Source organism: Lasiodiplodia theobromae (genome assembly GCF_012971845.1).
Source record: "Lasiodiplodia theobromae strain AM2As chromosome Unknown scaffold_6, whole genome shotgun sequence".
Taxonomy (NCBI): Eukaryota; Fungi; Ascomycota; class Dothideomycetes; order Botryosphaeriales; family Botryosphaeriaceae; genus Lasiodiplodia; species Lasiodiplodia theobromae.
The window spans coordinates 749094-774931 of record NW_023336552.1 but is presented as its reverse complement, the minus strand read 5'-3'; the positions used below and the strand labels follow the sequence as shown (position 1 = coordinate 774931).

Here is a 25838-nt window from a genome sequence, read left to right as displayed (position 1 = left end):
GGCGCAGCTCCCCGGCATTGACGACAACAGCTTGCAGGTCCATCACCAGGTTTCTCGCAGCCGATCACCAACATGGAGGGTCTATTCTACAACGTCGCGAACGGGTATTTCGTCCCTTCTTGCACCTGAGATGATAAGACTGACCGAAGCATAGCTACATCGAGGGTATCGTGCGTGGATACCGCAACCAGCTGTTGACCAGCCAGAACTACAGCAACCTGACCCAGTGCGAGACGATCGACGGTACTGACGGCCCCTCGAAAGCTTTGATGCCTCTTGCTGATCCAACGTAGATGTCAAGCTTCAGCTCTCTCCCGCATATGGCGATTTCCTCGCTTCTCTCCCTCCCAACCCTTCCACATCCGCGCTCGCCAGCAAGACTACCGAGAAGCTCGTTTCCGAGTTCCGCTACATCCAGGCCAATGCCACCGGCTCGTTGTCCAAGTTCATGGACTACCTGACCTACGGTTACATGATCGACAACGTTGCGTTGCTGATTACCGGCACCCTGCACGAGCGCGATACTAGGGAACTGCTAGAGAGATGTCACCCGCTTGGATGGTTTGAAACCATGCCCGTGCTTTGCGTCGCGACCAACATCGAGGAGTTGTACAACTCTGTCCTCATCGAGACGCCGCTGGCGCCCTATTTCAAGGGCTCGCTGAGCCACCAGGACCTCGACGAGTTGAACATTGAAATCATCCGTAATACTCTATACAAGAACTACTTGGAGGACTTCCACAACTGGGTGAACACCCACGAGGAAATTGCCGGCAGCCCTACCGCTGAGGTCATGAGTGAAGTCCTGCAGTTCGAGGCCGACAGGCGCGCCATCAACATCACGCTGAACTCGTTCGGTACCGACCTGTCCAAGGCAGACAGGAAGAAGCTGTACCCCAACTTTGGACGCCTATACCCCGAGGGCACTCTGATGCTCTCTCGCGCGGATGATGTCGAGGGAGTTAGGATTGCCGTTGAAGGTATTTCGGATTACAAGACTTTCTTTGACCAGACTGGCCTGAGCGGCGGTGGGTCTGGCGTGGGCAACATGGCTGGTGGTTCCGCGTCCGAAGGCCGTAGTTTGGAAGATCTCTTCTACCAGAAGGAGATGGAGATCTCCAAGCTGGCTTTCACGAGGCAGTTCACTCACTCTGTCGTCTACTCTTGGGTGAAGCTCAAGGAGCAGGTACATTCCCACTCCCGCCAGCTTTGATGATTAGAAGCTAACGTCTGTGCAGGAAATCCGGAACATTACTTGGATAGCAGAGTGCATTGCGCAGAACCAGAAGGAGAGGATTGGAAACTACATCAGTGTCTTCTGATTCTCAAGCACTCGGAGGCTGTGTAGTCTTACTTTGTTGAAACTAAATATCCTGCGGACAGCGACCCGGCGTTTTGGGCTTGTAGATATGGGCTTATTGTTATGGCAACCTTTTTCAATCGTGCTTGTCATCGCGAGGTCGGACCGTACAACAGACCACGCGAGCATCTTCCTCGAAGAGCTTCGCAAGGCCTACTGGTGACCTAGCTGATTCTATGAAGCTGTCATGCCTGTAGTGGGCTGATTTCCGTCTCACGGTTCCGGCTCTCGCGTTCATCGTTCATCAAGTCCAGACGGATCCTCAGCTGCACTCTTCCCACGTGGGTAGCTGAAACAGATGCCCAGATGCATGTGTAAGGTGGAGTCCTCTTCATATACTGGTAGTTGACGGAAATATTTGGATACAGATATCGATTCAAACACTTGTTGTTTAGTTGCTCACAGTAGATATACGGACATTGGAATTCAGTTGCCCACGTGAGTAGGGTGCAATATCTGGGGAGCATTCGGGGAAGTCAAATTCCTTTGCGACCCGCTGCAACAGAACAAACCTGGGTTTCAAAGCGCTCGTGTCTTCGGTTTCCCGTCACAGTGCGCTGCGGAGAATTTTCCTCTTTCAATTCCCTGGGCCAACCGCCACGCTTCCTTGACGCATCCGAGTGCAGACGTAGACTTCCAGATCACGGCCTTTGGCTGCCACGTCGATAGGCCATGCTATTTCTCGCGGAATTGTTTTGGGCAGGCCAAATTCAGCAGCAGCAGCTGGCGCGCTCAGCACGGCGTTCCTTCCTTTTGCTGCTGCCAATGCTCGCTTTCCAGGGTTCAGTCGTACCTTCCTCACAACACCCCCTCCCTCTACTTCTTCTCTTCTTTCGCTCACGACACTTCGCTCTTTCACTCCACCTTCTTTCTACCCCCGGTCGTGTTCCTCCCCCTCATTTCGTCCTGCTTCTCGGCTCTTGCCTTGAACTCTGCCCTCACTACCATGAATGGCCTTTTCCACCCCAGCCGGCTCCTGCAACTTCAGGGGCCCGATGATATAGAGGAAGCACCGCCTCAGCCTGTACGCCGCGTCGTCACCGGAAGCAACGGTGAGCTGCTGGGCGCGCGCCAGGCTCACCGACGCTTCCCCGACGACTCACCTGCTCAGCCAGAGCCAGCATTATCGTACAGCAGCACCCCGTTCGACGACTCTGGGACTCAGACAACAAGGTTGCACGTATCCTACGACGACCTGTACTCACATGGCAGCATGATTAACCAGAAGCCTCTGCCCAACCGTCCCGCTCGCCTTTTCCAAAGCCTTTCCAACAGCGACGATCCGGAGCTGCTGGGATACCTCGCTCGCCGGCACATCACTGTTGGCTTCCTGCATGAAATCGACCTGCTCCTACGTAACAATCCCGAGCTCTACCATTACTCGTCTGAGTGGGCTGAAACCTTCAACTCTCGCCGGCCCCTCGACGCGTACAAGTTCTTTCTGAAGGGCTACACGAAGCCTGCTCGTTATGTTCCAGGCTATCTTCCGGATGTACAGCTCTTTACGCTTCCACAGTGCTACATCCCGGTGAGATTGGACGTCACCTATGACGAAGAGTTGGCGGACTTCTTCGACGGAGTACCGTATCGCCATGACATCCTGCAAGAGATCGATCGTATCGTCGACGGCTTTTGCTACCAGATCCAGTGTGGCATGTTTGTGAAGGCTTCTGACCGCCGACTCGTAGTGTATGCCCTTTGGGGCAACCCAATCGACGCTTACAAGTATTACGAGTACAACTACCAGACTACCTGGTTGAAACACAGGCACCTCCCGGAGCATATTGAACTGGACAAGGTTCCCAAGGGTGACAATTACACCCTTCCTGTTGCCTCCGTCATAGGCCCCGACGAGGGCCATCGCTCTCATCAAGCTACCAGGATGAGGATGGCCAGAGCCCATGACCACGGGATTGATGTTTTGGAGGTCTTAATCCAGGACTTTGTGTGTCGGCTTGCGCAGAAAGGTCATCGTCGAAATCATATCGAGAAGATGAAGCGAAAGGCTCAGGATGCTCTTAATGAAGAGCGCAAGGCACCTCAAGGCCTGGATATCGTTGATATGATCATGGGCATGGCCGACTCTGAGCCTCGACTACCAAGAGACGTTGTGGTCACTTACACGATGACGCAAGGAGGTCTCTTCACCATACCAAGCAGTGGGATGTTTGGCAACGTTGAAGTCAAAATCGAACCTCCACCAACCCAGAGTCAGCCAAAGGAACGATCCGTACCGCAGACGCGCCAAATGGAAGTGAGTCTTGAGAAGCGCAAGAATGCTTACCGGGCCGCTAGAATCCGCTTCAAGAGGAGCAAGAAGGTGGAACTGTGGTCCCTCCACAGTGGATGTATCCAAGAGCAGCAACAGGCCACGAAGGAGCGTATCGCAGCCGGGCGCAACTTCGTAAACTGTGTTGTGTCGTTGAACAAGAAAACCAAACAGCTAACTTCAGCCGATACCGACTACCTGAAAAGGCTGATGGTGTCCGGTGCCGAGCAGCCTTCCCCGGATGATCTTCTAGCGCGCTACGGAAACTTGGTCCATTGAAGGTTGGAGCCTCGTAAGTTGATCTTCAGTGTAAACCCATCTCATCTGAGCATATCGTGTTCTACTTACGCGGGTAGTCGGATCCCAACAATCATGCGAATGCTGACTACATGATCCTCAGATCTGTCATGCGCTTCGTAATGCTCATGCTGGCCGGTGTATCTCATTCCGCTCCAGCATGGCATCTGTATCGTTGAGGATCTCCCAATAGCACCAAGGGCGCATCGTGGATTCTTAGGCGGAAATCACTTTTCTTATTTCCTCATGTTTATTTCACCGCAGGAACGGGGCCTCTTTCACCATGTTTGCAGAACGTCTTTGCATTGTTGACGCTCTTCAAGAACCCCGCTGCATGCCTCTTTCCCGACTGTTCTTCTTGATGTCCACCCTGCAATTTGCTCTTCATTCTACTTCCACTAACTCATGTACATCGTTATGGACTCCTGGGTATCATGATGGGATGGCACTTCACGAGTCTGGCTAGCAGGATCCCAATATCAAAGTCTGAAACCAGAGCCAACTTGCATGTGTTGAGACGTTTAATCGCCAGTATCGAGCTCACTATTTAACAAGTCAGTGTATCCTTGGTCGAGTAACAGACATATTGGGGGCTTACAGGTCCAGTTGCACTCCATTGCTGACGCCGTAGTCCTCCAGAGTCAGCTGGTCCTTGAACGGACGTTCTCCTTGCCTCTTCAGCATAATCTCATGTGGTTGGCGGCCGATGCGCGCGGCAACTTGGGCCTTGAATAGTTCTGAAAAATCAATGTTAACAAACCAAATTCATCCAAGGGTCACGGGTCTCAAAGGTTACGTACTGATCGGATCAGAAGCCAGGCATGGAATTTGAGCCTTCGTACCCAGCCGATCATTAACGGTCACAATGATCATAGGCTCCTGTGTCGGCGCGACCTTTGGCTGAGGCTTCTTCTCCTTCCTTCCCTCCTTACGCGGACCAGCGGCAGCCCCTCCACCAAACTTGTCCGCTACGCCCAGCCTGTCGTCTTCCACCTCGCGTCTCTTCTCCTCGCGCCTTCGATCCCTCCTCTCGCGGTCGCGCGGACTCCTGCTGCGACGGCGGTAGTCTCCCCTATCGCGATCTCCCCTGCTGTCGTCACGCCTGTCGCGGCGGTCATCGTCGTCATAGCGGCGTCGCGGCGGGCTACGGTTGGCTCGGTATCCGCGCTGTAGCTTGTCGTCGCCGGCGCCGCCACGATCACGGTCGCGCTCCTCTTCGAATACGGCGCGCGATGGCTTCTCCTTCCAGCGGAAGCCGCCGCCACCGGTCTTGCGGGGACGGTCGCGGTCGCGGTCGCGGGATCGGTTGCGGGGACGGTCCTCCTCCCGCTCGCGGGTGGGCGATGGGGAGGGCATCGCGGGCGGTGGGTTACGGTTCCGTTACTCCGGGCTTGGCTTGGGGTGCGTTTGAGTTATGGAAAAATAGATGGGTGCATGTGTGAATGGCGGGTTGTTTTTGTTTTGAGATCGCAGCTGCGGTGACAGAGCTTCGAAAGCTCGGACGTCACTTTGCGCAGGAAAAACAGGCAGGGATCGCTGGCTGTGGAGCTGCCTCCATAGGGCTGAGAGCTGTCGCGTTGATCTTCAACTGCAGAACTCCCTGCGCCCTACTTTTATTTACTTTCACCATTGTCTCTCGCAACCTACACCACCTCCGATCGCTTAAAAGTACGCTGCACTACGGCTTTCGCCGCTGAAAGGTACTTGGAGGTGAATAGTCATGATCCTCCTCACCAACAGCGCCCCACCCAAGCTCCACGTCTCGCGCCCGACGTCGACCACCGTCTGCTTCACCGTCTCCACACGGCCGTCCGCCGACACGGTCCCCAAAAAGGCGCTGCTATACTCCTCGCACGCCGTCCGCCTCGGCCTCGGCGTTCTGATCCTCGCGCTCTTCTGGACCAAGTGGCGGAGCTACTTCCCGCTACCGGATAACGATGACGATGCTGCTAGTAGTGGTGGCAGTGTCGACTGGGAGAGGGCTCTGCTGACGAACCGTGTGGGGGTCATGGTAGCGTGGGCGGCGGAGGGCATGGATTGGAGGGCGCTGGTTGTTGGGGGGTTGGCCGGGCTGTGGGGAGTTGTGAGGAGGGGATATACCGGTATGGTTTCACAAACGGAGGGACGAATGGAGAGAGGAAGCCGGTGTGCTAATACTTTTTTTTTTCAGAGGAATCGCTGCTCGTGCTGAGAGGCCTCGGCGTGCAGACGTCTAGTTCGTCACCGACGTACCTTTCGACGGCGACGACCAGATTCATTCCGACGGCATCGATACAGGATATCTTCATCCACGAGGCGTTCAAGGGATTTGAGGTCAGGTTCTATTTGTGTATTGTGGTGGAGGGAGAAGAGGATACAGTGGTAGTGTTCCCGGTATGTGGCATTCCTCGGTTTGGGCCAGGGCGGCATCGGTGCTCCACAACATACTGAAGCTTAGCTAACTTTGCGCACAGAACCTCCTCCCGAAGCGTCAGATACTCGAGGAAGTGTGGCGTGGTACGAAGGCATGCTTATACGAGCCGAAATCTTGAGCAATGGCATCATGATCGACATCAAAGCTTCAGAAACTCGAGCTAGTGACACTACGACATTGCCGTGCTATGTGCAATTACAGCCGGCTTGACAGCTTGCGGAGAGCAGGGTATCGGCTCGTTGGTGTCTGGTGAGTTTGAATCACGAGAACCGCAGAAGTCGTCTGACATGGCGTGAATTCACCAGTCTCTTAATTTCTCCGACAGTGAAATTGAAAAATTGTGCCGATTGGCGAGGCCACAGATACCTCGAACTCCTGATTCAACTCCGGGACCCTTCTCAAGACGGTGTCATTGCGATTGCTCACCTTGGCGCCACAAAAACTTCTGTCAACACTCGGCCGTATCCTTCCAGCAGCCTACTGTTTCGGTAGTTGCTGATCGGGCAAACAGTTGCAAGTATGACTGGCTCTCTACCAAGTACAGACCCACAGCTGGTCTCTCCGTCTTGTCTTCATTGACCGTGGCAAATCGAGCTAGGATGTTTCAGGGCCAGAATCACGCTTCCACTGCTTCTCCAAACTTCTACCGAGATCGTTGGCGAGGCACGGGGAAGGCGGCACGGGGTTTCAGTCGGTGGAAATTGTCAGACTACAGTTGATCTTCAAACATGTCCCGACTCCGCGGATACCGGCCTTCCGCCACAGCGTCACCGCACTGATGAGTGCACGGTTAGAGAACCAGGGTTGGATCCAACGAGAGGGAGACGGGCCTACGTTCCCGAATGAGCATAGAACTGTCACAAGACTACAGGGAAGAAGACCCTGATGACAGGGCTGAGCAGCCCAGAACGCCAGGACCAAGCAACCGTGCGTGAAGAAACTAAGATGAAAGCCAAGCTAGACGCACCCTGTGTGCCGCGTACAGGGAGAGACTGTAGCTAGGCGTCATTGATGCAATACCTAGACAGCTTCGCACAGCCACTCATGGTTTGAATACGAAATATTGACATTTCTCAAGGCACTTGTGGCATCAAGCCCCCTGCCCGGCACATGCAACGGATCCCGAGATCCTGCCGAGCGCGTCATTGCATCCCGAATTTTTTCGTTGCATTTACCAGTTTCACCCCTCAGCCCTGCGCGAGGAGCATGAAGCGCGCCCTGTCACGCTTCGTCCAGACCCCGATTTGCCCCTCGTCCAAGCGCCCGTTAAGCAATTCCGCCACTCACTACGCACGAGCGAAACAGCGTCATATTGCAGGGACGCGGATCGTCGCGCCCGCCGCCGCCGCAATGACCGCACCGCTGACCATGAACACCACCGCCTGGACCGACGACGAGTTTGTTGCCCGCCGTGCCGAGATTGAGCAACGCCTTGCGCGCGTGACGGAGCTGGAGCACAAGCTCGCGCAGCAGAACGCCACCTACACCAGCCCTACGGCGTCACAGCCGACGACTACGCCTGCGCCTACGAAGCCCGCCCCCCCTGCCGGGCCCGCAAAGAAGCCCCGCGGCGCCCCCAAACCGTTTGATCCTTCCAAGTACACGACTCGCCTAGTCGCCCTGAAGTTTGCGTACCTTGGAAGCAATTACAACGGCTATGAGCACCATGCGAACAACACCACGCCACTGCCGACGATCGAAGAGGAGCTGTGGAAGGCGCTGAAGAAAACGAGGTTGATTCTGCCAACGCCAAAGGCTGGGTTGAAGGAGGATGACATCAACTGGGAGGGCTGCGAGTACAGCAAGTGCGGGAGGACTGACAGAGGCGTTAGTGCCTTCGGCCAGGTCATCGGCATCCGGGTGCGCAGCAACCGCCCGAAACCCAAGCCCAAGAAGAAGCTGAAGCTGGAGGATGGCACAGCGGCACAGGAAGGGAGCGCGGACGCTATGGAAGGCGTCGAGACGGGAGCAGCTGGCGCGCCGGAGGAGGTGGAGGAGTACGAGGACCCGCCGTTTGACGACATCAAGGACGAAATGCCCTACTGCCGTGTCCTGAACAACGTGCTTCCGCCCGATATCCGCGTGCTAGCTTGGTGCCCCAGTCCGGGCGAGGGTTTCTCGGCCAGGTTCAACTGCAAGGAGCGCCGCTACAAGTACTTCTTCACGAACCCGGCCTTCGCGCCGACCCCCGGCCCTGCAGGCGTGTACAACGGCGGGGAGAGGAGCATGCGCGAGGGCTGGCTCGATATCGCAGCTATGCGCGAGGCTGCGAGCTACCTTGAGGGCCTCCACGACTTCCGCAACTTCTGCAAGGTCGACCCGGCCAAGCAGATTACCAACTTCGAGCGTCGCATATTCCACACCTCCATCGACCGCTGGAATGGCGGGTCCGGTTTCGCCAAGTATGCACAGAACCCCCAGTTTCAGATTCCCGGCCTCGGAGCCGAAGACCGTGGAGCCGTCGTCCTCGGCGGCGGCGACGATCACGACGAGAACGGGCCGGGCCTCTTCACCTTCAACGTTCACGGCTCGGCCTTCCTTTGGCATCAGGTCCGGCACCTCATCGCCGTGTTGTTCCTGGTCGGGCAGGGTCTGGAGAAGCCGACGATCGTCAAGGAGCTGCTCGACGTCCAGAAGAACCCGACGAAGCCAAAGTACGAGATGGCCACCGACACGCCGCTCGTCCTGTGGGATTGCGTCTTCCCCGCTGAGCAGGAAGGACATCCCGAACAGAGCCAGCCGGACGCGCTGAACTGGATCTACGTGGGCGACGAGAGGGCATTCAAGGGGCCGAGAGGCAATGGCTTGGAGGAGAAGTTCGGTCACGGCGGTGTGATCCCAGATTTGTGGGAGGTATGGCACAGAAGGAGGATCGATGAGGTTTTGGCGGGCAGTCTTCTGGATCTGGTGGCGGCTCAGGGACCGCAGGACGGCAGTGAGGAGGGCACGGTGGTGAAGACGGGGAAGGGTTTAAGGTGAGTTTCTCGCGATTTTCCTTCTCCTACGCCCTGTGATTGATCATTATTATACATTGGCTGACACGCTTTCAACAGGAGCTCGAGACTGTTTGACGGCGGAGATACCCCAAGGCTCATGGGGCAATATGTCCCGGTCATGAAGAAGGAGCGGATGGAACCTGTTGATGTTATCAACGCTCGGTATCTTGAGCGAAAGGGCTTGGATAAGAAGGCTGTTGCTGCAAGGCAGGAGGATGCTGATGAGTAGTGGATGTTGCCTGTATTTCACTGCCACAGGTTTGTCACTTGAGAGGAGATACCCACTTCACTGCACATCTTGCTTCGAGCTAAAAACTATATCAATAAAGTTAAATGTATTTTAAGAAGAAAAAGAAAGAGAATATAGAACTAGATATCCGTATAAACAGATGATCAATCACGCATCCAGCCGAACTTGTAGCACCTAATGCTGCTGACCTGGTCGTTCATGTCCTTATCGGCCAATCTGTTGACTCCCGGCCAGGTGACTGTGAGCGATCTGCCCGTGCACGAGCTATCTGTCCACACGTCACACCGGTCTGTTCTAGATGTCGGGAAAATGGATGACAGCTTGTCGTTCCAGTATGGCGGCAGATTATAGCATTGGTTGGCCATGAATGAAAATGACGCGCACGGTGCCGTGTGCATGCTGTGCTCGCAGTACGTCGCGCTCGCTTGCTCGGCACGCTTGCTGTTAAGCGCAACGGTATTGTCGTTAACTGATCCGGTGGTCAGGTTAGCGAGAACGGGGCTCTCGAAGACCTCTGGGGGGAATTTTGGTGGAGCGGCAAGGGTCATGGTGGCAGCGGCAGTGGCCGCCAGAAACGCAGTCGTAAGTTGCATTATTACTTGGCGTTGGAGATTTGTGTCTATGAAAGCTGGAAAATTGAAAAAACCTACGAAATAGGGATGCTGCTTCTCCTTTTAAGTTTTATGATTGGAAATGTGGAGATGGCTATATCCATGATCAGCACTTGCAGATCCAGCCATGGCCTTTACAACAAATGTTTGAACAATAGAATGTTCTCTATCTGTGCTTTAAATAGAATCATCTTCGATGTTGGCCTCCCTTTTCTTTGTTGCTCTTCAAAGCACAAGTGAGCCTGTCTTGTTCACTCGTCGAAAAGGAAGGATTGTGACAACGTGAGAACAAAGGCAAAGAAAAAATCTTTCATCGTATTTCAAAGAGCGTATTGGGTATCGATCGGAATGAATAGTTGGCTATACGGGCACCTTCTCTGCAGGTTATCATCGAGTGAGATGCGGCTCTTGCTTTGCAGCTAAGACATGTAGTCAGGTGCAGTCACGCATCAGATTACTCCGACTCATAACACGGAAATGAGTTTGCGTAGGTAGTCTTGGACCTGACATGTCTGGTAGCTTTCATCATGCCGACATCACGAGCCTTGTCTGTGCGGAATAGCATCTGTCCTACGTAGATAGCCCGAGGTGTATATGCCGACAGCCATCCGAACCCGTCTAGCAAACTTGGCAAACTTTTGTGAAAGGCTTGAGCTTTGACGGCTAAGAGGTGGGAGAGGGCTCGCAAGAATGTGTCTTCCCGTGTGACCTTGTTTGCTCGTGCTTGGGCAAGCCATGAAGACGGTCGAGCCACGCTGAAATTTGATTAATTCGGCGCTGAAGAAAAGGGCCTTCTCTCCCCGGCACCGGGGCGCTGGGAAGTCTGCCGAGCGGGGACAGGGCAGTCTGGAAATTAGTACGTGAGATCGCGTGCCCGATTCGTTTCGGGATGGTCGTGCCGATAAAGCTTATCTGGATAGTGGTCAGTCGGAGGGGAGCAGCCAACGAGCAGGGAGCGATGCAGGCTGCCGATGATCGACAGGTAGCAGAGGCTTCTGACAGGTGAAACGACGATCAGAGATGACTTTTCATGCAGCAGGGCGAAGCTTGTACTGGAACACTGCCGGACAATGGGGACTTCTTTTCTGGCTGGTGTTGAATGATTCTTACGTCCGCACGGAGACGACCACTGCTCGCCTGCGGTTACCCCGTCTGTCGCAGCAGCAAGCGAAGGGGTCTCGGACGGTTGGGCAGCACCGTCAGTGTACGAGGGTGGTGTAGATCTCGCACCGGTGACGTAAAATTGGGTGCCAGGAAGAGCAAGAGCTGCAGTGGCGTATGAAACGACATGAGAGACTAGATCGAACTCTCCTTCACAGAAAGCCGGACCTGTGGAGAAGAAGCTCGAGCTCCGAAGCGCGATCTGCCTGTCGATAAAGCTGCGGCAGACGGATGTGCGCGGAGGGGGGGTCCAATCGCAGTGGGTCCGCAGCATCGGCTACGGTGGATCACGTCCATCGCGACTGACTAGCAGTGTACATGCACGACCAGGAAGCGAGACAGGCGGGCGCTGCGTCAATGGCTGTTGGGCCAGCAGGCGAGAGGCAGCGTCTCCGGGGCCGGCGACAACGGCGCGCGGGGGTGATCTCATGGCGGGCTCTAGCACGGCTCGTTTCACGGGGCAGCGAGGTCGCCGCAAGCGGGCGAGACAGAAGACAAAGACCGCAGCCTGGGCGGCGGCGCGGCTCAGGGCTGGCGGGCGGGCGGGCGCTCGTTGGCTGCGGGCTGCGGGTTGATTGAGTCACCGGGCTGAGGCTGGCTTGGAGCGGCGGCAGGATGCTAGGCTGAGGGCGTGGATAGAGAGCTATGAACACCGCGCTGCCCGAGTCGCGGAAGCTAGCGGGAGAGGTTTGGGTTCAGGAGCAGACAGGGGCAGAGCAGTCTCTCGCCTCAGGAGGCCCGGCCTGCACGAATCGCCGGCGCTCTGTCGTGCAGTGGGCGGCGTGATAAAGTTGTTCGCCGGCGTCTTCTCGAAGACACCCAGAAGGCCGCAGAAGGCGCTGCGTGCGCAAAAGCCCCCGCACGCGCCCTGCCCGGCCAGGCCGCTCCCAGCGCCCTCACGCTGCCCCTTTCACGCCTGCGCGACAGCTCTGGCCGCCGTGTCATTATTCTGCGATTGCGCCTAAGCCGCGCATCAGTCAGCGCTCAAGAACCGCGTCCCGGACCTCGTGCGTGCTGAGCCAGCACCCCGGCTCGCGCTCAGATCGCTGCTGCCCTGGGCTTGCGCTGCTTTTGTTCATCGCGCGCCCGCTTCCCCCATCACACACTCCCATCGCTCCCATCCTGACCTGACCCTGCAAACGCTGCTCCCAACCCCATTCCTGCCCTCTCGCTCCCAAGCTGCCGTCCTCTCCATCGCGCAGCCCACGCAGCGTCCCTCCTGCCGCCTCCCGCCTCTGCCCGCCGGGCGCCCCGCGACCATTGGCCGCAGCTGAGTTACCTTACGTCAAAGCCCAAGCACCACCTCAACCCTGGCCCCAGCAGCAGCGACCCCTCTCTTCCCGTCGACCAGCCCGCCTCGCACACCACCACGTCAATGTCGCTGCCGCCCGACTACTCCAACGAGATCAGCGCGCTCGATCGCGAAGTCCTCAAGCACCAGCCCCAGGACATCCTGCAGTTTTGCGCCAACTTCTTCCTGCGCCGCCTCGAGTCGCAGCGCGCCGAGTTCCTGCTGAGCCAGGAGCATTCCGCGCGCGCCAAACTCGGCGGAGGCCTGACGGCGGAGAACAGCTTCCCGGGCAGCAATCCCTTCAGAAGCACCTCGCCCGCCCGCTCCAGCACCCCGCTGGGCATGCAGAGCGTTGAGGAGGAGGACGAGAACGACCTCGTGGCCTCGCCTACTGCTTCGTCATTCCCCCGCTCCATCAACAGCAACATGGACCAGGGCCCCACCGCCGTGCAGCAGGACTCGGGCTCGACGTTTGGCAACTTTGGCAACTTCGGCAGCAACTTCGGCAGCGGCTTCGGCCAGGGCGGCTTCATGATGTCGACGAGCCCGACGCCCTCCAACTCCGGCTTTTCCGCAATGGAGAGCCAAAGCTTCCCGAACAATTACAACATGGGCCGCCGCACGTCCGTGTCCGCCGAGTCGCTCAACCCCACCTCTGCCCTGCACGAGAACTGGTCGCCGCCCTACCACCCCAAGACCGCCGACCAGCAGCAGCGCCTGCGGAACGCCGTGGCCGGCAACTTCCTCTTCTCCCACCTCGATGACGAACAAACCTTGCAGGTCCTGGGCGCTCTCCAGGAGAAGCCCATCCCGACCAAGGGCATCAAGGTCATCGTGCAGGGGGATGTGGGCGACTACTTCTACGTGGTCGAGTCCGGTCACTTCGACTACTACGTGAGCGACACCGGAAAGCTCGAGGCCGGCCCCGATGGAGCCGGCCACAAGGTTGGCAGCGCCGGCCCGGGCGCCTCCTTCGGCGAGCTGGCCCTCATGTACAACGCGCCCCGCGCTGCCACCGTCATCTCCTCGGAGCCGTCGACCCTGTGGGCTCTTGACCGTGTCACCTTCCGCCGCATTCTGATGGACAGCGCCTTCCAACGGAGACGCATGTACGAAGGCTTCCTCGAGGAGGTCCCGCTCCTCTCGTCGCTCACGTCGTACGAACGCTCCAAGATCGCCGACGCCCTCGAGACCAAGAAGTACCCCGCCGGCACAACCATCATAGAGGAGGGTGACGTGGGCGAGTCGTTCTACATTCTGGAGTCCGGCGATGCTCAGGTTTACAAGCGTGGCTTTGACAAGCCCGTCAAGCGCTACACGAAGGGCGACTACTTTGGTGAGCTGGCCCTGCTCAACGACGCCCCCCGTGCGGCGTCTGTCGTCAGCGCGACGGAGATCAAGGTTGCAACGCTCGGCAAGGACGGATTCCAGAGGTTGTTGGGTCCCGTGGAGGGCATCATGCGTAGGAATGATCCGAGCAAGCTTCCCATCGTCTTCGACGAGGCGGATTCGCTGTCAGAACATCACTTCACATCGGAGCCAATGACGACGTCGGCATAATCAAAATTCAAAAAATCGGGGGATCTCAGGAATTTGTCGAGGAATTCGTCGGACACAAACAATGACAACAACGAAGAAGGGCCACGATCGGTACGGCAGGACACAAATGGTACATCCGGAGCTCTCAGTCTCGCGCTCGCGGTATCGAGCAAGGAGTTGTGACGAATTAAACAGGAGAACGACAAAGGAGGCACATTGGCACTGGTTGGGGGGAACATCTTTCGGCTAGGCTCTGGAAGGAGGGAATCGGAGAATGGAGACGGATGCGGAAGGCTTGGTGTTGTGTATTGTTTTGAAATGGCGTTTTCCACTGCTGCTACTGCTAGGCCTATCACCTAAATTCCGCTCGCTCGACGCGAGGAGCTAACTTCTTTACTTTTTTTTTTTCCCCCACATCTGTAGCGGTCTAGTAGGGACCCATAATGGCATGCTCGGCGTTCAAATTTTGGAAGGAAGTGCGCGACCCTTATCAAAGTGAGATTGGCGCCGACGAGGGTGACGCGTTTGGGAGATATCGACCAATAACGCCTCGGGATTATGCTTGAATCTGACAAGCCCCGGTCGTCCGACTACCAAACGGGGGATTCTTCGATATCTTGCAGCCGATGGCTATCTATGTGCCACGCTTGTGCAGCGGTACCTCGCAGAAATTACTGGAGCCTTTTTAATCTTCCCACAACGCCACTATAACGCCATGCACACTCGCCCCGGGAATGCATATACTGAAGCATGCCGACTAACCGGGGGATTCCCTTTTTTATCGTCACACCTAACCTTACTGATCCGCATGATCCGTGTCAATGGCCGGATTTTTACCTATTGCTACGCTTGCGCCATGGCCCTCTTCCTCTCCAGGATCTCGCGCCGCAAGCCTTCGGCTGCAGCCTCGGTTTCGACGACCCTCTTGACGCCGGTACGCCAGCCCTCCTCGAGCAAGGCCAGCTCCGGCGCGGCGGCACCCTGGGCGTGGCGGCGGGCAGCCTCGACGGCCTCGACGTCGTCCTTGGCCTGGGCCAGGTCGGCCTCCAGCGCACGCAGGACGGCCTCGAGCTGCGAGTTGGAGACGAGCCAGGCGTTCTTGCCGTAGCGCTCGAGCAGCGACAGGTTCGTCAGCCGCTGCGACAGGAAGGTCGACGAGGTGTAGGCAGCACGCAGCGTCGCGCGCCAGGCAGCGGCGTCCGAAGCATCGTCGGGAGCGTCGAGGGCCTCGTAGCGCGACAAGTCGACGCCCGAGCCGGGCTCTTTGTCGGTGCCGGCAGCCAGGCGTGCGTGTTCAGCGGTTATGAGGGCCGGGAACGAGGGCTCATACGAGCCAGGAAGGGATGGGTGGAGAGCAGTGGAGGCGGAAGGGTCGAGCTCGGCGGCGATGAGGGTTTGGGCGGCAGCGCGGTCGGTGTCGGTGAGCGGAAGGTCGACGTCTGGTTCCGGTTCGGTTAGCAGATAGAGTATAGATAGGTGGAGAGCGTGGGCTATGCATGCGGGCGGCCCTAAACAGAGACGTCGGCTGATAGGCAGGTAGGGGGGTGCGGTGTGTGGTACGCACATGGTAGTGAGTCGTGCGACTCGTGAATGAGAGGCATTGCCGGGGGTTTCGGGGGGGCGTTGGTTGCTAGAGGCAAGATAGCAGGCGCGGAGCAGCAGGCGGTAGGCGCAGAATGGGGAATATTATAGCGACGTGGAGGGCTTAGCAGCAGCGGGCGGCGGGCGGAGAGGTGGGCTGGAGGAGCGGATGGCGCAGCTGGATGGAGCAGGTGGAGGAAGTATATTAACGCGGCACGCGTAGAATTGAAAGAGAGCGACCAGGGTGGTGGTGGATGCGAAGCTTTCCAGCCGACCGATTTGCGTGCAGGGTTTCGGCCAAGCGGCGCGCAGCTGCGGTCCGCCGTGCCTTGACCCACGCGCTCCCCTCCGGCACCAACGTCATCCGCCGCCCAATCAGCGCGCTCCGCGAATACCTCCCAGCCAGGCCTGCCCTCCACAGCCCGCAATGCTCTACCCAAACAAGAAAACGAGTCACGGAGCACCTCGCTCAACGCTATCACACGCCCGTTCAGGGGCTGTCCTCAATCTGCTGTATATGAACGCCCCCATCCCGCCGTCGCCATGGCTCCCAAGGCGGGTACATCTCCTCCGCCACACCAGCCGCCCGACTCCGGGTGTCAGGATTTCCTGAGAATGGCTCGCATCCACATCACTTTCGCTTTGATTGCTGCCACTGTTTCGTTGTTTTTCGTCTTCGAGCTTGTTTCGGTATTTGGCGTCCCTACCGTCGACTACTGGCACTGGAAGCAGCCCAGCACCTGGAAGAGCAGCGAAGATGCTCAGACACACGTTTGGGAGCTGAAGGAAGCTGCCGAGGCGGCTGCAGCCAGCGGCGATGAGTACCTGATTGGCGTGGGAAAGGCGGACATTACTGGGTAACATTGTTGCTGTCGTCTTGAAGTGTGCAAACCAGTCGCTGATCGTCCGCTACAGTCCTGTTGTTGAGCTCAACCTCATGGGTTACGCCAACTCCAGCCAGATCGGTACCGGCCTGCGCCAGCGCATCTATTCGCGCGCTTTCATCGTCGCCAGCGTCGAAAACCCCGACGAGCGCTTCGTCTATCTCGTGCTTGACACCCAGTCTGGAGACCTCGCTGTTCGAAACGGTATACTGGAAGGACTGGCGAGCATGGGCGACAATTATACCATGTATAGTCAGGCGAACGTAGCTGTGACTGGCACGCATTCGCATTCGGGCCCCGGCGCATGGTTGAACTACCTGCTGCCGCAGATAACCAGCCTTGGATTTGACAAGCAAAGCTACCAGGCCATCGTCGATGGTGCCTTGCTATCGATCCAACGCGCTCAGGAAAGCCTCACAACCGGAACGCTGAGCGTTGGCACGACGGACATCGCGGATGCCAACATCAATCGCAGCCTGTGGGCCTACCTTGCGAACCCGGAAGAGGAGCGCGCCAAGTACACGGATAACGTGGATAAGACATTGACGCTTCTGCGCTTCCAGCGGGCCAGCGACGGCAAGAACATTGGCATCCTGACTTGGTTCGCTGTCCATGGTACATCTCTGCTCGGTAACCAGACGCTCATTGCCGGTGACAACAAGGGTGTTGCTGCCTACCTTTTCGAGCAGGAGATGGCAAGCAATGCCAACGCGGCAGAGGGTTTCGTCGCTGGTTTCTCGCAGGCAAACGTCGGTGACACGTCTCCAAACGTCGAGGGCGCCTGGTGTGAGGATGGCAGCGGCGAGGAATGCACGCTTGAGACCAGTACTTGTGGTGGCAGGAGCCAGCCGTGCCACGGCAGAGGCCCAGCATGGGGCTTGAACGACGGAGGGGCCAAGAGCTGCTATGAAATCGGTCGCAGGCAGTATTCAGGTGCCCTGGACCTTTACTCATCATTCGACTCTAGCAGCACCGCGATTTCCGGCTCAATTGCATCGTTCCACTCTTTCCACGACATGTCAAACTTCACGTTTACTCTATCCAACGGTAGTACCGTAAAAACTTGCTCGGCAGCCATGGGCAACTCTTTCGCGGCCGGAACCACCGACGGTCCTGGTGCTTTCGACTTCACCCAGAATGACACTGGAGCTCCAAACAACCCCTTTTGGAACGCTGTTGGCAGTCTCATCCACATACCTAGTGCTGAGCAAAGAGCATGCCAGCAGCCGAAGCCCATCCTTCTTGATGTCGGAGCAAGCACTGTGCCGTACCAATGGGCACCGAACATTGTTCATATCCAGACTCTCCGCGTGGGTCAATTGTTCATAATCGTCAGCCCTGGCGAAGCGACAACAATGTCCGGAAGGCGCTGGCGCGAGGCCGTGGCCAACGAAGTCACGTCTTCTGACCTGTTGGCCAGTGAAGGCAGTCTGGATCCCATAGTCGTTCTCGGCGGCCCAGCAAATACCTATTCTCACTATATCGCAACGCCCGAGGAATACAGCGTCCAGCGCTACGAGGGTGCATCGACCCTACATGGTCCGCACTCACTCGATGCATATATCAACCGCACACTTACATACCTGCCATATCTCGCTCCTGGCGCGGAGGGTGCACCACCTGCCGGTCCCACTCCTCCGGACAATCGCGACAAAAGCGTGTCCTTCATCAGTGGCGTCGTGTACGACGCCCCTGGAATTGGCAAGAGTTACGGAGACGTCGTCACGGACGTCAGCTCTACATACTCGGCTGGCGATATTGTCAAGGCTACCTTCGTCGGTGCAAACCCTCGGAATAACCTGCGTCTCGAGGGAACCTTCGCCGCTATCGAGAAACAGAACGGCGATTCTTGGACACAAGTACTGGACGACAAAGATTGGGAAATTGTGTACGAATGGGTCCGAAAATCCTCGATCCTCGGCACAAGCGAAGTCACCATCACGTGGGAGACCAATGAGGATACAGCCTCTGGGACGTACAGAATCAAGTACTATGGTGATTCGAAGGCTGTTGGCGGTGCCATTACAGCGTTCAATGGCACCAGTGGGACATTTACGATCTCCTAAAGTATGGCATACATGTTGATTCCCTGTTTCGGTATTTAATTGTACGAAGACGAGTGTTGAGAAAGAAACGTACAATTGGTAGGTTAATGTTAACTATTAATTTCTTTTAACAATGCGTGTCTTTGATGCCACCGATGTGGCGTTTACCAAGTAATTTCTAACACGTGCTGGCGGTGACGGCGGCTCAATCGGGAAGACAAAGAGGCATGCCGAATAAAGACATCTACGCCTAGAGTCTCACCCTTATCCTCTGTCTTGCACTTACATGGAGAGCTCTTCATCTATGAATGTTTGCCTCCTGTTTAAAATTTTGAACAGAACCACCGTCACTCAAAGGAAAACTACTCGCAACATTCGCTACAGCCTGAGAGACTTTAACGAAGGGCAATAATATTTGGAAAAGATGCCTCGCGCAACGCGCTCATCCAGCAGAAAAGCGCAGCAGACGAAGAAGAAAAAGCTTCCAGCAGCTGCTACTCCGACGAGATCCTCCATCACGTCCGTTACCGCGCCTTTGCACAAGACCACAAGATCAACCCGCTCCCCCTCCCCTTCCATCTCAGTTACCAGCGACGATGAAAGGAAAGGGGGTGATATCTCCAGTGGCGCCTTAGCACCAGAAATTTCAGACCTCTCCGAGATCGACAGCATCTTCGCCGATCTCGACGACGACAACGATGACGGAACCGGCAGTAAGACCGCACAACGCACGTCCTCATCCGACCCTGCTCCCACCACCACCACCAAGACCGAGGACAACGATAATAACAAAGAGTCAAAGGAACAAACCGGGGAAGAAGTAGTCGAAGAAGTGGTCGACGAAGCGGTCGACGAAGCGGTCGACGAAGCGGTCGAAGAAGCTGTGGAAGAAGAAGAAGAGGGACAAGACCTCGCCGCCGTCTTCGCGCACCTCGCGCCCACAGCCGGTACTTTGACGACATTGCAGACGCAGCTAGAAGCCGCGCTCGCGGCCATTGCGGCGGGCGAGGCCAGCGAGGCCGATGCGGTCGAGGAGAATTTGGTAGGATTTTGTGAGGAGGTAGAGAAGCTAGGGGCTGTCCACGAGGCTGCGACTGAGTGGTTTGAGAGGAGTCGTGATGGGGGCGAAGCGTTTTGGAACGCAAATGGTGGTTCGGAGGGGGAGGAGCAGAGTCGGGGCCAGCAGGATTGGGATTTCGAGGGGGAGAGGAGGAAGTGGGGTGTTTTGGTTGAGGGGGTGGTGGGGACGGTCAAGGGGTGGGGGTTGGAGGGGGGAGAGAGCGATGGTGTGGAGGACGAGGAGTGGGTTGGGGATGGTGGGGATGAGGACGAGGACGATGAGTGGATAGAGGGAGAGGAGAAGGCGAAGAGGAAGAGAGGGAGAGGGAGAAGTAAGAACAGGGCGAAGTCGGATAAGGTGGGAGTTGGTAGAGCGAGAAAGAAGGAAGGCAGTAGGCCAACGAAGCGACAGAAGATGGAGGAAACATCGGAGACAAAGAGCGTGCGTGGGCGCAAAGAAGAGGCGCAGAAACTACAGGATACGACAGTGCCTGACGAAAAGAACGAAATGCCCAGAAATATGGATGCTCCCGTCGCGGGGGAGAAGAAGCAAGACGGTAAGGAAGTAAATGCAGACAACTGGGAAGAGTTCGAGATTGACTGGGACATTTGACATCAGAGTGGACTCGGACGGGTATGTAGTTTCGGACTATTTGTTAATTAGAAGGCTTCGTGATTTGACTTTATGCTGTACTCGACTAGCAAACGAAGGATTCATGCACTGTTGATCAAATTGCTCTGAAGGGAGATGACTTCTCCGATTTGGTCCTTGCTCAGCTGACTGAAAGTGGTGTGACATGTCGCACAGCGAAAAAGAAACAGCCTCCCGAGTTCCGTCCATGAGCTATATATGCTCTTCTGTAGCAAACCAAATCGCGTCGGCGGAAATGTCACTTGTGGGGCAGCCGGGAATAAGCTCAACCGCTGCTCTTTTGTTTCATGTCGTTACCGTCTTTGAGAATGTTTAGTCACTTCTTGAAGATGTCACCCCCTTGATTTAAGAGCAGTCTGTCTTGAGGCTTAGCTGCACGGAAGCCTGTTCATTGTCGCAGGATGTAACTGCTGAGAATAAGGTGCCGCTGCATGCCTGTTCGAAAATGTGTATTCTAATGGCCTCAATCGTCAATTTTACCTCGTTCCAGTTCTTCAGAATATCCACTTTGATCTTGTCCTTCCGGAGGCATGAGGAGTTGCCTTAGAAAAAGACATCGTGATCAACACTGTAATTCCTCTGACTATCAAGGTAAAAATCTTGTAAGGGTTGTCTCTATGAGCGTTTTAGCGATCCTCTGGTGGATTCAGTCCGACGATCGGGCCGCCCGTGCAACCTCGTATTTCTTTTGTAGTACTTACGCCTACCGAAAGAACTACAAAAACTGCCGTTGACCTCTTTGATTGGTCAATTCCAAATCAGACTGATTAGACACAGTTGTGCTGGTGACTCCAAGTGGGACCAGGCCTTAAGAGCGCAACTCTGGGACCATTCGCTGGATCATTTCATCTGTCATGGGAAACTTCTCTTTCTTAACAAGCAGTGAGACTCTTCTATTAACTGTAGAATAAAATGCTTTGATAATAAATCAAGACGCGGTCGCGTGGTTATAGTGAAAACTTTTTTGATGCTGTGATGGCGATCAGTGGATAAGTGAGGTGTAACCTACTGGACAGGCATTATCATCTTCTTAACGAGACAACCGTTTTCCGCAATAGGATACTGTACCTGACGTGGCACCGCCATGTCATTGTGCTTTCCAATATATCAAGAACAGGAAGGAGTTACCACGACAACAAACATGAAATCACCAGCGGAAGGATAGAGACTGGAGTATCAAACTTCCGAAGGCCACGAATGTCCCATCATAATGGAATGCATGATATTAGTCCTTCCGCGTCATACGAGGGACACTGCACTCCCGTGACAAGCGAAGCAAAGAACTGGACGAAGATATGAAGATAGACAGGTGTAGTATCCAAGTACTCTGCATATAGTATCTCCAATAAGGCAAATTCATAACGTTTACCCTTTCACATCTTTCCATACTACTTCTACTTAATTAATTAATAAATTCTCTTTCTAGAGGTCAACCATATTAAAAAAAAATATCGCATATTCATTACAAATTCATCCCTTCAAAGCATGTGCCGGCCGCAGTGCTACGTGGATCATCACAGTACTCCCAGCGCGATTTGTTGAGTTTCCGTTTCTCATGGAGCACAGAGAACGCGATGTAAGGCATTGTAGGCCCATTGCCATGAGGGATTAAACTTCTGGTTTTTTCTCAGAGACAATAAGAATGCGTGCCGCGCGCAGCAGTAAGAAGGCAAGACATTCGGAGAACACAGCAAGAAACAGATCAACAGACCTTCACTTCATCCATACTATTTCACCTTCAACCCATACCCTTTTCCAAGGAAACCAACAAACATGTCTGGTGAAGGATACAGCCGCTACGCCTGCGCGTACTGGGATTCCCACGGCTGCCGCAACTACGTCTGGCAGAAGGGTGATGCTTGCGGCACCTGCCAGGTACGTGAATACCGAACCAGTTAATACCCGCACAATTCAGTCTTCCCCTTGTCCTTCACACGCCACGCTTCTTTCAACGTCAAGCCTTTTGTGAGGGTAGTGGCGGATACTTATCACAGACAGTCTCTCGGCCGCCCCTCCAAGCGTTAAAATGGCGGATCAGCAGCTCTTGCCTCCTTCCTGAGGCGTCTTCGACAAGAGTACACGGATTTTCTGTAAGCAGAGGACGCGGTGGACAACCAAAACCAGGAGGAACAGGTGAAATTGAGCAGGAACATGGATGAATGGGTAGAGAGTAGACAGAAAAGGCTTTGAATCAAATGCTGGCCATAAAACCTGATGCCCTTGACCAATGTCTCGTTCTTCACTGTGACGGTGTTCAACAATGCTCCGGACCAAAGCAATACGAGCATGACAATATAAAGTCGGACTTCACAAACTGACATTGCTATATACTCATACCTGCTAAAGACATTACGTTCCGTCTAGATGTTTTGGACCATAATCATGATACGTGCAAGTGGTATCTCAAGGAGTGCGTGTTCATGTCATCAGTTCCCACAGGAAAACCCAAAACCAGGGCCGTACCCATTCATCCAAATGCCTATGTGCACCACTTTCCGTCTATATATTGAGAAGGAAACAAAAGAAAAAAAAAGGAAATATCTTCAGGAACCCGCCGGGGATTCCTGGTGCCCCCCCACAAGCGCTATTTTTGTGGAGATTTTACCACGTGAACAGCATCAAGTTCGGGTTTAGGGCGATAGGGAGAAGCAGATGCGCACCAACGATGGTGCACAGCGGCCAGATGGCGACAAAGGTCTTGACCTGCCAGAGCGGGGGGAAGACGTAGGCGCCGCAGATCATGAGGGCGATGCAAGCGATGCAGAAGATGAAGGTGTACTTGAAGCGCTTGAGCACACGCGGAATCTCCTCGAAGAAGGAGATGTTCTCGGCCTCCTTGGCTGTTGCGCCCCACGACATGTCGATGGAGAACATGTGGCAGAGGATGGCTTGCGAGACGTGCAGGGACAAGCCACCCAAGAAGCAAGTCATAAGTGGCACCCACTTGAAGCATTCGAACCACGCGGGAAGGAGCGCCTTTTCCTCGGTGCGGTAACGGAGAATTCCGAGAGAGACATTGCCGAGGGCATTAAAGACGACGACAATACCGAAGTAGATCTCGAACGAGGAGGTGTAGTAGTGGTCGTAGTAGCCATTGAACCAGCCAATAATGAAGTAGTTGAGGAGGGTGAGGATCCAAGCAGAGCCAATGGCGTAGTAAGTACCGATGTAGGCCATAATGGTGAGCTTCGAGGGCAGCGGCATGCTGGACACAATGAACCTGCGGAAGAGCTTGGTGAAAGGACCGCGTACAGGCCAATAGCGAAGCGGGTGGAAGATCAGTTCGCTACAGCCGTACGCGTACTTTTCCCAACGGGCCAATTCATCATAGACAGTAAGAGACACACCCTCCTTATAGCCGTCACCCTTGTACGCACCGAGGCGGATGGTATAGCCTTCGGTTTGCAAGCGGAGAGCCATGTCGAAATCCTCAGATACGGTCGCCTCGCTCCAGTACTTCTCGCGGTGGTCGTCCTTGCAGTCATAAGCGATGTTCTGGACCGCAGACCAACGCAACCAAGCGTTATGCCCGACAAAGGGAGCAACGTCACCGCCGGCGACCGAGTAGCGAATTTGCGTATAGATCAGATTGGTGAAGTAGGTGATACCGCGCTCGAAGAAGCTATCGGTAACGTTCATAACACCGGAAGAGTACTGGATGATGCCGACCTGTGGAGATTGCTCCATTTCGCTGACGGCGTCGATGAAGCAGTCCTTGGGGACACGGGTATCGGAGTCAATCAACAGAATGTAGTCACCGACGCGGATGTTGCCGTCAGCCCAAGTGCGACCTTCGTCTTCGGCGACGACCTCGGCAAGTGCATTGCGGTAGGCGGCAGCTTCGTCGTCTTGAGTCCAGGTATCGGAGCGATGTAGAGGGAGCAGCTTCTCTTCGACGCGGTTGGAGACCCAGAGGGCATAGTTCATGTTGGAGGCCTTCTTGAACTTGCCGCGACGGAGGAAAACCTCTTCGCCTTCAGCAGGCTTAGGGTTGTGTTTCGGACGAGCAACCCAACCAATGTTGTGTTCGTCATAGTAATCACGACGCGCCTGGGCCTCCTCCTCTGAGATCAACTGCATGCCGTCGTCGTTAATGAAGATGTTAGCAGTACCGCCTTGCATCTCGTAAGTGGAGATGGCAGCCTTGATGGAGCGGATGGTGGGCTCAATAACCGAGTGAAGGCCTTCCTTGTAGACGGGACACTGGATAGTCACATGGGGGAGAACACCAGTGTCACGGTTCAGTCGGCGAGGGGCGATTCCAGAGTAGTACTTGCTGTTTTCGTTGACCTGGCCGATGGGACCAATGATTTGTGCGACGTTGCCAACGAGAGCCTGGAAGAAGAACTGCAAGCGGGTCAGTCGGAGAGAGGGGCAAGGAGCATGCAGGAAGCACGTACCAAAGACAGCCAGACCTGTGGAATCACCACGGCGGCGAACGCGAGGCGAATGTAGTCGCCATCGACCTGCAGCTGGACAGCGATTTCACGCCAGCCAGAACCAATGGCAGCGCAAGTGACGATCATAGTGCATGCGGTGATCAGCGCTTGGATCAACACGGTCTTACGGGGCTTCTCCTCGGCGGCTTCTAGGTCCTCAAGCTCATAGACCTCGTAGGAGGCCTCCTTTTTCTCGTCGTCACCGTCTTCGCCCTCCTGCCATATCATGTCCATAAGGGCAGATTCGATGTTCTTGATACGCTCGAGCAGCTTTTTCGGCTGGTCTTCCCACACGACAAGAATTCCACGGTCGGCAATGAAGGCAGCGAACTGATGCTTCTGGCAACGCGGCAGGTACGATATATCGGGAAGCACCTGGACTCGTAGACCCTTCTGGATTTCGACATACGGTAGGTTGTTGTTATGGAGCAGAATCTTGATGACGCGGGTGTTGACAGTCATTGCGACCTGTGTGGCGGATATCAGAACGGCTTCCAATCAAGTCAATAGCGGCAAACTTACGCGAACGTTGAGCTGCTCGACGGCCTTCAAGAAGCCATTCGGCTCTTCTGCCAGCTCGGCAGGGCAGCATGCATACGAGCCGCGAGCCTTCTTCAAGACAACACCCTCCTCATACTCGCCGGCGCACCACAGCTTTTCCTCCTGCTGAGAGTGCAGCCAGTTAACCATGACATCGCATTTGATTTCACTCAACTGGTCCATGCCTGAGTTCCGGTAAAGGGAGTTCGGGCGGGAGCCATATGGAGAGGAACCGCTCGAGCCTGCAAGATAGGCAGGCCGAGGGGAGTCAAGCGGTGGCAGGCTGTCAGGGCGGGCCTCGACGGCCTTCTCGTTGGACACGTCTGGCTTGGCGGCATTCTTCTTCTTGTCTTCGCCCTTGCGGGGGGCGAAGTAAGACTTGAGACCCATTGGTAAAAACGAGAGAGTCACAGGCTGGTGTATGACTGCCCGTGGTCAAGGATTAAGCATC

The 25838-nt window shown here is 55.5% G+C and overlaps 10 protein-coding genes across 10 annotated transcripts; 7 read left to right on the top strand and 3 right to left on the bottom strand.

Annotated features, from left to right (window-relative positions):
- Window positions 1-72: 72 nt before the first annotated feature.
- On the top strand, window positions 73-1322 carry LTHEOB_2498 (ATPAse V0/A0 complex subunit C/D; the record flags this gene model as incomplete). Its single annotated transcript, XM_035511316.1, has 4 exons — window positions 73-104; window positions 155-243; window positions 294-1186; window positions 1239-1322. The coding sequence occupies 4 exons, from the start codon at window positions 73-75 to the stop codon at window positions 1320-1322; spliced, it is 1098 nt and encodes a 365-aa protein (XP_035364207.1).
- Window positions 1323-2306: 984 nt separating this feature from the next.
- Window positions 2307-3908, top strand: LTHEOB_2497 (uncharacterized protein; the record flags this gene model as incomplete). The annotated part of the gene is made up of 1 exon (XM_035511315.1): window positions 2307-3908. The coding sequence occupies one exon, from the start codon at window positions 2307-2309 to the stop codon at window positions 3906-3908; it is 1602 nt and encodes a 533-aa protein (XP_035364206.1).
- A 539-nt stretch (window positions 3909-4447) lies between these two features.
- On the bottom strand, window positions 4448-5282 carry LTHEOB_2496 (Ubiquitin; the record flags this gene model as incomplete). Its single annotated transcript, XM_035511314.1, has 3 exons — window positions 4448-4469; window positions 4525-4663; window positions 4727-5282. The coding sequence occupies 3 exons, from the start codon at window positions 5280-5282 to the stop codon at window positions 4448-4450; spliced, it is 717 nt and encodes a 238-aa protein (XP_035364205.1).
- A 364-nt stretch (window positions 5283-5646) lies between these two features.
- LTHEOB_2495 (Phosphatidylinositol n-acetylglucosaminyltransferase protein) lies at window positions 5647-6457 on the top strand (the record flags this gene model as incomplete). Its single annotated transcript, XM_035511313.1, has 3 exons — window positions 5647-6028; window positions 6097-6299; window positions 6380-6457. The coding sequence occupies 3 exons, from the start codon at window positions 5647-5649 to the stop codon at window positions 6455-6457; spliced, it is 663 nt and encodes a 220-aa protein (XP_035364204.1).
- A 1232-nt stretch (window positions 6458-7689) lies between these two features.
- LTHEOB_2494 (Pseudouridylate synthase 3) lies at window positions 7690-9564 on the top strand (the record flags this gene model as incomplete). The annotated part of the gene is made up of 2 exons (XM_035511312.1): window positions 7690-9314; window positions 9393-9564. 2 exons carry the CDS (start codon window positions 7690-7692, stop codon window positions 9562-9564), a joined length of 1797 nt encoding a protein of 598 aa, XP_035364203.1.
- A 3168-nt stretch (window positions 9565-12732) lies between these two features.
- On the top strand, window positions 12733-14208 carry LTHEOB_2493 (CAMP-dependent protein kinase; the record flags this gene model as incomplete). The annotated part of the gene is made up of 1 exon (XM_035511311.1): window positions 12733-14208. One exon carries the CDS (start codon window positions 12733-12735, stop codon window positions 14206-14208), a length of 1476 nt encoding a protein of 491 aa, XP_035364202.1.
- Window positions 14209-15030: 822 nt separating this feature from the next.
- On the bottom strand, window positions 15031-15788 carry LTHEOB_2492 (Bcas2 family protein; the record flags this gene model as incomplete). The annotated part of the gene is made up of 2 exons (XM_035511310.1): window positions 15031-15626; window positions 15752-15788. The coding sequence occupies 2 exons, from the start codon at window positions 15786-15788 to the stop codon at window positions 15031-15033; spliced, it is 633 nt and encodes a 210-aa protein (XP_035364201.1).
- Window positions 15789-16311: 523 nt separating this feature from the next.
- LTHEOB_2491 (Neutral alkaline nonlysosomal ceramidase) lies at window positions 16312-18718 on the top strand (the record flags this gene model as incomplete). Its single annotated transcript, XM_035511309.1, has 2 exons — window positions 16312-16625; window positions 16684-18718. The coding sequence occupies 2 exons, from the start codon at window positions 16312-16314 to the stop codon at window positions 18716-18718; spliced, it is 2349 nt and encodes a 782-aa protein (XP_035364200.1).
- A 403-nt stretch (window positions 18719-19121) lies between these two features.
- LTHEOB_2490 (Galactosyl transferase) lies at window positions 19122-20369 on the top strand (the record flags this gene model as incomplete). Its single annotated transcript, XM_035511308.1, has 1 exon — window positions 19122-20369. The coding sequence occupies one exon, from the start codon at window positions 19122-19124 to the stop codon at window positions 20367-20369; it is 1248 nt and encodes a 415-aa protein (XP_035364199.1).
- Window positions 20370-23009: 2640 nt separating this feature from the next.
- On the bottom strand, window positions 23010-25777 carry LTHEOB_2489 (Glycosyl transferase family 2; the record flags this gene model as incomplete). Its single annotated transcript, XM_035511306.1, has 3 exons — window positions 23010-24755; window positions 24809-25315; window positions 25370-25777. The coding sequence occupies 3 exons, from the start codon at window positions 25775-25777 to the stop codon at window positions 23010-23012; spliced, it is 2661 nt and encodes an 886-aa protein (XP_035364198.1).
- Window positions 25778-25838: the final 61 nt, after the last annotated feature.